The sequence below is a fragment of the Acomys minous genome, assembly GCF_964271855.1.
Source record: "Acomys minous genome assembly, chromosome: 8".
Classification (NCBI taxonomy): Eukaryota; Metazoa; Chordata; class Mammalia; order Rodentia; family Muridae; genus Acomys; species Acomys minous.
In genome coordinates, this window is record NC_140489.1 from 81,024,921 (window position 1) to 81,037,198 (window position 12,278).

At 40.1% G+C, this 12,278-nt stretch overlaps 1 protein-coding gene across 3 annotated transcripts in view; it reads right to left on the reverse strand.

Moving 5' to 3' along the window:
• The window catches only part of COG5 (component of oligomeric golgi complex 5), a 300,644-nt gene that overhangs the window by 273,935 nt on the left and 14,431 nt on the right, over window positions 1-12,278 (reverse strand). For 2 of the 3 annotated variants that reach the window (XM_084791836.1, XM_084791834.1), the window contains exons 3-5: window positions 6,585-6,642; window positions 2,930-2,984; window positions 2,173-2,242 (exon numbers count right to left, since the gene is read on the reverse strand). In XM_084791836.1, coding sequence (XP_084647962.1) covers window positions 2,173-2,242; window positions 2,930-2,984; window positions 6,585-6,642 — 183 coding nt within the window. Of the gene's footprint in view, window positions 1-2,172; window positions 2,243-2,929; window positions 2,985-3,194; window positions 3,325-4,920; window positions 5,002-6,584; window positions 6,643-12,278 lie in introns of those variants that run through there. The other variant, XM_084791835.1, reaches the window with a different exon arrangement.

Sequence of the window (12,278 nt, forward strand, 5' to 3'; positions counted from 1 at the left end):
AACTCAAGCCCAAGTGGATCAAAGACCTCAACATAAAATCAGATACACAAAGCCTGATATAAGAGAAAGTGGGGAATAGGGAATAGCCTTGGACTCCTTGGCACAGGTGACAACTTCCTGAACAGAACACCAACAGCTCTGGCTCTAAGATCAACAATTAATAAATGGGATCTCATGAAACTGAAAAGCTTTAATATGGCAAAGTACACTGTCAATGGGACCAAATGGCAGCATACAGAATGGGAAAAGATCTTTACAAATCCCATATCTGACAGAGGGCTGGTATCCAAAATATATAAAGAACTCAAGAAACTCAGCAAACCAAATAATCCATTTTAAAACTGGGGTACAGATCTAAACAGAATTCTTAGCAAAAGAATCTCAAATGGTGAAGAAGCACTTTTAAAAAATGTACAACAGCCTTAGTCATCAAGAAAATGCAAACCAAAATGACTTTGAGATTCTATCTTTCACCTGCCACAATGGCTAAGATCAAAAACACAAGTGACAGCTCATGCTGGCAAGGATGTGGAGCAAGAGAACACTTCTCCACTGCTGGTAGGAGTGCAAACTTGTGCAACCACTTTGGAAGTCAATACGGTAGTTTCTCAGAAAATTAAGAAATTATCTACCTCAAGATCAATTTATATCACTCTTGGCCATATACCCAAAAGACATCTGTGCACCTATATTCACAGCATCTTTATTTGTAATAGCCAGAAACCAGAAACAACCTAGATGCCCCTCAACCAAAAACTGGATAAATAAAATGTGCTATATTTACATAATAGAGTATTACTCAGCTAATAAAAACAATGACATAAAACTTGCTGGCAAATGGATGGAACTAGAAAAGATCATCCTGAGTGAAGTAACCCAGACCCAGACAGACACACATGGTATGTACTGACTTATAAGCGGATACTAGATGTAAAGTGAAGGATAACCATACTACAGTCCATAGACCCAGAGAAGCTAAGTAACAAGGAAGGCTCAAGGTGGGGGATGCATGAATATCCCTTGATAAGGGAAACAGAACATTGGGGGTGGGAAGGGGAGGGGCTGATAAGGGATGGGGATGGGAACAGGAGCGATCAGGTTAGGGAAAGATGGAAAGAAAGGGTACTGGGAGACAACTAGAATGGGGTTGGGGCGCATCTCTGGGACAAAAGAGAAGTCTAGGACAATGGAAACTCCCAGGAATCTACAAGGGTGAGCGTAGTTAAGACTCCTAGTAATGGGGGCTATTGAGCCTAAGCCAGCCATCTCCTGTAATCAGGCAAGACTTCCAGTGTAAGGAATGGAACACAAAAGCCAGACACAAAACCTTTGACCTACAGATTGTCCTACATATAAGATGTGCTGAAGTAAAGGTGTACAGAAATTGTACACGTGGCCAATCAATGATTGGTCCATCTTGAGACACATGCCTGATACTATCAGGACCCAGTGGCTAGATAGCCCCCCAGAGTACTAGGACAGAACCAAACATGACTAGAAATAAATAAATAAATAAATAAATAGGAAGTTAATGAAACGATTCCTAATGATATTCTGCTATGCTCACAGATTGGCATCTAGCCCAATTGTCATCAGAGAGGCTTCACCCAGCAACTCATGGCAACAGATGCAGAGACCCAGAGCCAAACATTGGGGAATGGTGGTGTAGAGGGGAAGGAATGGTTGTTGGAGCCAGTGAGGTCAAGGAAACCACAAGAAGACCCACATAATCAACTAACCTGGGCTCATAGGGGCTCAGAGACTGAACTGCCAACCAGGGAGCATGCATGGGACTGATCTAGGCCCTCTGCACATGTATAACAGTTGTGTAGCTTGGTCTTCTTGTGGGATACCTAACAGTAGAAGCGGGGGGCTGTCTCTGACTCTTTTACCTGATTTTAGGCCCCTTTCCTCCTAACTGGGCTGCCTTGTCAAGCCTTAATAGAAGAGGAGGTGCCTAGTCTTACTGCAACTTGATATGTCATGGCTGGCTGACATTTACAGGAGACCTGTCCTTTTCTGAAATGAAATGCAAGAAGGGTGGATGGTGGGGGAAGGGGAGAAGAAGGAAGGCTGGGGGGCAGGGACTGGGAGCAGAGGAAGGAGGAAAAACTGCAGGTGAGTTGTAAAATTAAATTTAAAAAATAGTAATAACCAGATATGAGAACCTACCTGAAGTCTTGCTAGTTGTGCAGTACGGGCTACTATTTTATTGTATGGCTCAACAATTTTTGATTTCATCCTAAGGCCAAAGAAAGGAAAAAAGAGTTAGAATAAAATTATTTTCAAAGTATCAGTGAGGGATTGGAGAGATGGCTGAGTAGCTAAGAATGCTTGCTGCGGCCAGCATGGTGGCGCACACCTTTAATCCCAGCACTCAGGAGGCAGAGGCAGGCGGATCTCTGTTAGTTCAAGGCCAGCCTGGTCTACAAAGCAAGTTCAAGACAGCCACAGCAATTATACAGAGAAACCCTGTCTTGAAAAACCAAAAGAAAAAAAAAAAAAAAGAATGCTTTCTATGTAAGCATGAAGATCTGAGTTCAGACCACAGCACCTACATAAAAGTTGGGCAAGACTATGTCAAACCTGTAACCCCAGGCTACCTAGGGAAGAGACAGGAGGATCACTGGGGTTTGCTGTCTACCAGCCTCCCTCCAAGTTTAATGAGAGTGTCTGTCTCAAGGGAATGCCATAGAGAGTGAGTGATACAGGATACCGGACAACTATCTTTGACCTCATGCACACACCCATACACACATATACTCCACTTGCCACATGCACAACATATACATCACATTCAAATACAAACACACTCAATTAAGTAAACACTCTGAAAACATTATATATATATATATATATATATATATATATATATATATGTGGCTAGAAATAGCTCTGTCTCGTGTGTTTATAAAATGAGCAACAGTACCTATCAACAGCTCCCTGTAATGCTCCAATTCTCGTTTGCATCATCTGAAGAACACCTAGGAAAGATAACAACTCATATAGTCACACTAGACCAAAAAACAAACAATCATAAAAATATACATAAATGCAATCTTAATGCTTTTCTACCACCATCCTGATGCAGGCAATCAATCTTCTATGTTCAGTTAGAAGCCTGCAGCTAGCCTCTACCTCCAATACCTGGCCCACAAGAGAAGCCTGACAGGAAACTCAGTATGACTACTTACTGCATACAGGTTTCTCCTTGGCATGGTGAACAAGTTTCACAACTAGACAGGGCTGAGGGCTGCACAACACTGTAAGCAAACACACTCAGTACTGCTCACTTAGACTCTTGAAACTTGTCTAAAACTTAAACTGTAACAGGAAAATTGATGTTATACATTATTTGCTACAATTATTTTTTTCATCTTTGAGTGATATTTAAAAGTTCAAACTGAATTCTCTGCTTAGACTCCTTCCATAGTGTCCTCTTCACTCCTGCATGAGAGCTCTAGCCCACAGCTTACGTTCTCACAGCCGCGAAGGCATCACACTCCCAGGGTTCACTCTCTCTCTAGCTGTGTTCAAGTATCTCTCAAGACTTCAGCTTCAGTCGCCTTTTCACCTACATCCTTTCAAGGAGTTCATTCAATCCCAATGTTTAAATGCTACCTTTTACATAAAAATCAATTTATTTACACATAGGTGTATAAAGAGGGGTGAATAAGATTTTCTTTATATCTTCCTGTATGCAGACATATACAACCCCCAGCCCTAAATTCTGGCCTGTCAAATTTAATATGTCAAAGATGATTTCTGCAATATCCCAAGCCTGCCAAGTCACAATCATGTGCAATTAATTTATCCCATCAATAACTCACATCCAGTTTAGCAGACTGAAATCTAAAGAATCACTATGGTGACTCTGCTCTCGGTGAATGAGAGAAGAATTCTCTCAATGAACCCTTTCAGCTCTGCCTTGGGTTTTCTCCCATCAGCTGTTCTAATTCTATCCACCACGCTAACCCACGGCACCGTCAATCTCAGCCAGGGTTGTTAACCCGTAGGGCCAGCAGTTACAACATTAACCTTGCCATACAATCCTCTCCTTTAAACTCCCTAATGGTTTACTCCTGCATTCAAAATAAAACCGCAGCAGATTCTTCTGCAGGTCTCTCCCTTGTTCACTGCTCACTGACAACAGCCACTCTGGCCTTCCTTCTACACCTGAAGCACAGCAAGTTAACTCCTGCTCCCACTGAGCGTTCCCTAAGCTTTCAACAGTATCGCTCCAGATCTCCATTTCAGCTCAAAATCGTACCTTTTCAGAAAGGCCTTCTTGGATCATTGCCTCCCCTGCCTTTACGTAATGGGTTTTCTTTGTAGGACTTAAAACTGTCTGATTTTCTATTTGTACTTTTTTAAATTAATCTTACCATCTGAAAAAGGCATTGTTTCATAAGAACAGTCACCCCTCATGTATATCTGGAATCAAAGTACTCAATTTCTTTTTAACTGGCTAAATGAACTACTGAACAAACAGTTTGAAAATAGGTTGAATAAACGTACCTACAAACTACTTACAAAATTTTCTCAAATACAGGGTTGGGAAAGATGAAGAAATTAGATTAAGAATTAAATTTTCTTAGTACACTTTTCAGCATTTCAAAATAACATTCTAATAACTGTTTTGAAATACACCCTATGTTAATATACAATTACATACATGTATGTAGGTATATACATATATGGATATAAGGGCTTCACAATGCTAGGAGTTAAACCCAGGGCCTCACATGTTAAGCAAACTGTTTACCACTGAGCTATAACCCAGACTTTTTAGTGTTTCCATAGTGTAACCCTTAGAAAGAATTCTGAAAAGGGACTAAAGAGATGGCTCAGCCTTTAAAAGACAAAAGTATCCTAGGAAGAGCAAGCACATTGTAAGAATATGCCATTGGAAAGCCATACCGAGGTTGAGTGTGGTGGCCCCTGCCTTTAATGGCAGCACTCTGGAGGCAGAGGCAAGTGGATCTCTGTGAGTCTGAGGTGAGCCAGTCTACACAGTGAGTTTCTGGCCAACCAGGGCTAGACTGTGAACCTGTCTCAAAAAAACTAGGAAGAGATAAAAAACAATCTTAAATGAATGAAGACATAATGAGAAATATCTATTATAATGATGACTCACCTAACCAATATGCCATATCATATCACAAGTGAAAGCTATATTATTTGCTTTCAGTTACCAATAAAATATTACTGCTCTTAGAGACTCATAAGAAAGTTAAGAGATTAAAATATAATTTCCAACATTAGGCCAATAAATATTTAAAGAGTCTTAACTTCTTGAAGAATGTAGCTCACATTTTCAAATTAACAATCAAACTATCATTTCCCAAAATATTAAGTTCTTTCCCAGGGTGCTTTAGACACCAGAGATTCTGAGGTAAGCTCATTTCTTTGACACCATGAGAAATACCATTAGAGAAGCCATGGAAAAAATATTCTTTTTCCTTAAGAATTTGATCAACAGAATAGAAAATAAAATCACTTAACTTTCTCTGGATGTATGATTAATAACAGTAATCAAAACATAAGTGTTCTGGTTGGTTCTGTCAACTTGAGACAGCTAGCATTATCTGGGAAGAACCTCAGTTGAGAAAATGCCTCCATCCAGACTGTAGGAAGTCTAAAAGACATTTTCTGGATTAATGCCTACTTAATGTGGGCGAGCACTGCCCACAGTGAGTGGTACCATGCCTTGGCAGGTGGTCCTGAGATGTATAAGCAAGCAAACTGAGGAGTCATGAGGTACGTTGAACAACTGGAACATTTGAATAATTCAACAGCACTCTTCCATGGCCCTTGCAAAAGAACCTGCCCAGAGTTCCTGATCTGACTTCCATCAGTGACAGAGTGTGAAATGAGAGTTCGTAGCTGAAATAAACCCTTCCTCCCCAAATTACTTTTAGTCATGGTCTTTTATCACAGCAATAGAAACTCTAACTGAGACAGCAAGTAATAATGAAAAGCATAATAGTAACATTTCATACTTATGAAACATAATCAGAAAGAAATGAAAAATTCATAAAAGGTTTAGTCAAACATGAGTCACACAAATAAAACTCTGGTGTGTTATTATTCTACTATACTTCCCCTGATAAGGATGTCAAAGAAAGGAAAGAATACATAAAAATTCACACCTACTTCCACTACTGCCTATTCTAACAATATTGCTTTTTATTGTTTTAATTAGCTAAGACTTATAGGAGTACTCATATATGCAAACCTGTCTTAAGCATTTTCCTCCATCATTTAATCCTTAATACAACACCATTTGGGCACACGTAAGTATATCTGTGTTACACAATAGGGAGGCTGAGACACAGCAAAGCTAACTTTCCCAAGCAGTGATCTGAACAGTTAGTGACGTGTTAAGTTTTCCTAGAACACAGCCATCTTGTCCCTTTTCACATTGCGTATTGGTTGCTTCAGATCTTTCTGGTAGCGCAGTATCAACAACAGTCTATATGGCTAACAAACCTAAAAGTACCTTCCAGTCAGCCCTCAAACTCAAAAACCTTGTGGGCCACTGGCCCATCTCTATCTTACTGTAAGAGATAATGAAAACATACCTTCCAAAGACTCAATCCCAGTTGCTTGTGCCAGTAAATCTTCATGTCTTGCAACAACCTAAAAATTCAAGAATTTAAAATCAGCATTCGTTCTGCTTAACTACCTTTGTCACCACAGGGTGGAATTCAAGGTCTCCCTGGATATATAAAGGGACCAGATGCTATCCATACACACGCACATGCCCACAAGAGTTATAAGATATGCTGAAGATGGGTTATAGCAGAAACACATAACTACATTTAAAGTTCAGTACAGAGCAAAAAGAAATAGTGCTAACCCTCCTCAGTCTGTTTGGAGTGCTAGAAAAGGATTACATCACAGCATAGGTAATATAGAAACAAAAGATTCAATATCATAGTTCCGAAGGCTGAAAGTCCAAGATCAACTGTCAACGAACTCAGTATCCATTCGTCATCAGTGGTGCCTTCTGTGTCCTGACATGGAGAAGGAGGGGCTCTGCCAACTTAGCAGGGTATGAATCTCTCCCTAAAGGCCCATTTCTCCAACAATCATGCTGGGAATTGTTTCAATATATGAACACAGGACTATATGAGGTAATGGCTTATTTAGGAACATGCATGTCTAATATGCATGATGCCCTGGGTTCAATTCCCAGCAGTAAAAAGAAATTCAAGTTTCAACATAAGGATCTAGGAAAAATGCAAACTTGGGCCATGGCAGAATCTCTGCTTTCCTAACTACATTAAGTGTAATTGTGCAAACAATGACAAAGTCATTGTTTTTCTTGTGTTTTCTCTTTAAATAATGCTTTCGGAATCAAGCTGGTCCTTGTTCTTGGACTTAATTCAGCAGCATCAAGGCCATATCCTGATGTTAGTAGTTAGTTATCTAACCCTGAACAGCTCCCTGTGTCAAGTTCCCTGTGTCACAGAAAACTCTTTCCCCTATGTAAGACTGATGTTTTTGTCAAAATTAGGGCAGTGTGGATGGCTATAACCAAGAGAGGAAAGGTGAACTACGAGTTAAAGAGCACATATAAGAAATTCCTTGCTAATGCAAACTAGTACAACCACTTTGGACATCTATCTGGTGCTATCTCAGAAAAATGGGAATAGGGCTTCCTCAAGACCCAGCTATTCCACTCCTTGGAATATACCCAGAAGATGCTCCAGTACACAGCAAGAAAATTTGCTCAACCATGTTCATAGCAGCCTTATTCATAATAGCCAGAACATGGAAACAGCCTAAGTGTCCCTCAATAGAAGAATGGATAAAGAAACTGTGCTACATATACACTATGGAATACTATTCAGCTATTAAAAACAAGGAATTCCCGAAATTTGTGGAAAAATGGATTGAGCTAGAAATGATCATAATGAGTGAGTTAACCCAGAAGCAGAAAGACTCAAATGGTATATACTCACTTATATCTGCATATTAGCCCAATGGGCATGTCCCACGAAAGCCTTCACTTACCAGGAAACTGCGACAGAGGAGAGGACATTCTAGTGGGACTCTAGATGAGAGAATCATGGGAGAAAGGCAAAGTAGAAGGACCCAGAGGGTCCTAGAAGCCTACAAGTAGAACATTATGATAGGCAGATTTGGGCCCAGGAGTCCCGCTCAAACTAAGGCACCAGCCAAGGACAATACAGGCAGTAAACCTTAAGCCCCTACCCAGATCTAGCCAATGGACAGAACACTCTCCACAGTAGAGTGGAGAGTGGGATATTACTTTCTCACATACTCTGGTGCCTCACCTTTGACCATGTCCCCTGGACGGGGAGACCTGGTGGCAATCAGAGGAAGGACAGCAGGTTACCAAGAAGAGACTTGATACCCTATGATCATATAGAGGGGGAGGTAATCCCCCTCAGGAACAGTCATAGGGGAGGGGAATAAGGGGAAATTGGGAGGGAGGGAAGAATGGGAGGATACAAGGAATGGGATAACCATTGAGATGTAACAAGAATAAATTAATAAAGGAGGAAAAAAATAAATAAAAAGATAAAAAAATTTTCAAATTAACATAAAAAAAAAGAAAGAAAGAAATTCCTTGCTACATTAAGAAATCATGCAGTGGAGCAAAAGAGATGGCTCAGTTGTTAAGTGCATTAGTTGCTCTTGCAGAAGACTCAAGTTCAATCCCCAGCACCCATACAGCTGCTAACTACTGTCTATAACTTCAGTTCCAGGGACACCAACACTTTTTTCTGGCCTCCACTAATATGAGGTACACACGGTACACATAGATAGAGACAGGGGAAACATGCACTACATAAATTAAGATAAATAAAATAAAAAGTATTAATGCCCATCTGCAGCTCTGGGAAGGTCCAAGGTAGGATCTCTGCAGGTGGATACGGAATCTCCTCCAGTTCACTTTGTCTCATGGGTCGCCTAGCTGATGTCTCAGGCAACTGATCAGGAATGAAAGAAGAAAAAGGAAGGAAAGCCAGGGTCCCTTCTCTAGAGACTAGCTGTTCTGTGGCTAAGGAGGAAAACTTAAAACTGACCACAATTTTCCTACAGCTGAGGCTAGTCAGAAACTGTTTCTAGCCAGAAACTGCAGGGTGCTCGTAAAAGGAGGCTCTTTGATCTGTAGATAGGGCTGTTTGCAGAGATCTCCAGGAAGCTAATGTAAACGTAGGCTGCTAGCCCTAGAAGGCTGCTAGCCCTAGAAGGCTGGTGGTAAAGCTCTGAGTCTGCTAACTTATTTGCAAATCTACAGGGAAATAAGAAATAAGAGAGAGATAGAAAATAAACCACTCATACACACAAACATTCAAGAGAAGAGGTGGATGAAGTTAGGCATCTTAACTTCAACTGGATGAAGTTAAGTTTCCCAATTTCAACACCATTTATTGTTGGTCACTATACTTATACTTCTGAGAAAAGGGAATTACCTCATAGTCAGAAAAGGGCAACTAATCACAAAAACAAATGATTCTACAATACAACAGGTTATATGCTTTTTGGTTTGGTGTGTTGTGCTTTATTTTGTTTTGTTTTGTCTTGTTTCGAGACATGGTCTCTCTACATTAGCCTTGGCTGTCCTGGACTCACTTTGTAGACCAGGCTGGCCTCGAATTCACAGCAATCCGCCTGGCTCTGCCTCCCAAGTGCTGGGATTAAAGGAGTGCACCACCATGTCCGGCCCCAGATTACATGTTTTAAAGCTAAACATTTCTTTTCTATGTATCCATTACATAAGTTCACAGTGAGTTCAGAGTGACAAAGGTTGACAAGGCCTAAAGGTTAACAAGCTCTAAAACTTACAATAATATATGACTTTTTAATTAAAACTGACCTAGCTATACATTATCCAGCTATCTCTTGGTTCATAATAAGTTCAGAACAATAATTTTATCTGTCTTTCATCCTAAGAAACAGAGTAAATTTAAAATGACAGCATATGATGCCACAAAGTGACAAGGTATAAAGAATTATAACAGAAATTTGTAGATTTAGACATTAAGGCTCATGCTTAATTTAGACATTTCTAGGTAGCCCCATTATATCTTGGGTTCATGGAAAGTTTAAACCAACTTGCCTATATTTATGGTGCATACAGGATTCATGGTGCCATCTAGAATGAAGGCTTATCTGAGGCCACAAATCTGCTTCAAGGCTAACCCCTAAGAGGCATCTGGAGGTCCACAAAGGTATTTATTACAGCCATAAACTCTCTAAAATTGTTTTAGAAGTTCTAAAACATTTTAACTTTTTAACTATTTGAATCAAATCAGGAATTCCATAATCATGGATTAATTCATCTGAACAACAGTACATCCTCAGCAAGATCCTGTAGGAAATCTGCTCAATCAGAGCTGGTCAATACCCAAAAAGTGACAGTTCACAACAATGCCAGATATTTTTTCCTTTTGGTTTTTCAAGACAGGGTTTCTCTGTGTAACCTTGGCTGTCCTGGACTCACTTTATAGACCAGGCTGGCCTAGACTCACAGCAATCCACCTGCCTCTGCCTCCCTGAATTCTGGGATTAAAAGGATGCACCACCACACCTGGCTCTAATGCCAGATTTTAGAGAGATGCAGCAGTGCACAACTGATGGGGTTGTCAGAGATTAGAAGGAATTCTGGGATGCATCACGGTACAGACCTTGCAAAACATCGGATCCCTTCCAGAGATTTCTCATGCCTACTGAACTTCCCCAAATCAATGGCTCTTGACATCGTGTCAGAGGCTGAAAGCAATTCTGGGGGGCATCACGTTACAGATCTTGCAAAATACCAGATCACCTCCTAGAAAGCCCAAATGCCGAGTGAGCTCCTTTAACAAGATGGCTCTTGGCAAAAAAGAAATCATGCAAATAGTGTAGGATGTAAAATCATGTAATACTATGGAAATCCTTATGATTTTGCATCCTTTTGCAGAGTAAGAAAGAAACTCTTATCTATCCTGTGTCCTAAAGTTCCTCATCAGCAAAGAATCACTCATGGGGGCCTTCACTTTGGCCTCTTCAGGAAATCACTGTCCTTCTATAACCTCCTATATCCTTCATTTTGTACTATTTTAAATATAAAATTTGTTTTTTCGTCATTTCCTATTATGACGACTTCCTACAAGTGTTAACTTTATTTTGTCTTTTATCTCCAAAGTTGTGTGCTATTCTGAATGAGAATGGCCCCCACAGGCTCATATATTTGAATACTTGGTCCTCAGACAGTAGAACTGCTTGGGAAGGATTAGGTGTGGTCTTGCTGGAGGAGCCGTATCACTGGGAGTGGGCTGCAGAGTTTCAAAAGCCCACACAATTCCCAGTTAGCTCTCTGCCTTGCGCTTGTAGAGCAGATGTCAGCTCTCAGGTACTTCTCCTGCCTGCCTGCCTGCCTGCCTGCTGCCATACTCCCTACCATAAGGGTCATGGACTCTAACTCTCTAGAACTATGACCCCCAAATTAAATGTTTCCTACTGTAAATTGCCTTGGTCATGGTGTTTTGTCACAGCAATAGAAAAGTAACTAAGACGGGCTGTCACCAGAAGACTGAATTTGCTCCAGATTATTGATGTGGCCATCAATTAATAACATAACAAGAATAATTTTCTTTAAATTTCCTATTCTCTTTTGTCTTTTGGAACATTTTGAAAAGGCTGAAAAGCTAAAAATTAGCCTTTCATACACTCCTTGCTGCCAATCAGATAACTTTTCAACAGATGTAGAAGACAAAAGAAAGGTAAAAGCTCCCTTCCAGTTTGTTTCAGCTAGTAATCAGTGACCTGAAGACTTACAGACAGCTGAGGAAATTATATTGATTATTCCAGTATTTAGTCACAAGTATCTAAAATCGAAACTTTAGCAGTAACACAGGAGACAACACTCTGTCCTGCAACTATGATGCTTCCTTCAGTTCAACCCTTTTCTGTTCACCAGCAACTCTATAAACAACTGTTTGTTAGGTTTCAGTCTGATTTCAATACCTGCAGTCAATTCTAGTTCCCATGTTAAGCTATAATGGATAATAAGTCTTTTGAAACTTTTCTCATGTCACTGATATTTCAATTATTTGAATTGCCTTCTTTTATTTGGTTAGCATTATCAAAATTAAGCTTCGGAAACAAAAATTGTAGCAGGTTCGGTTCTCAAGCTAGAACTCAGAGACTTTAACCTCACACTTTAAAACATATAGCTATATAATTTGTTCTTCTAAGGAGTGTTACTTTTAAGTTCTCATCAATTCCTACCAAAGAGGTTCTGCAGTAAAGAAGAA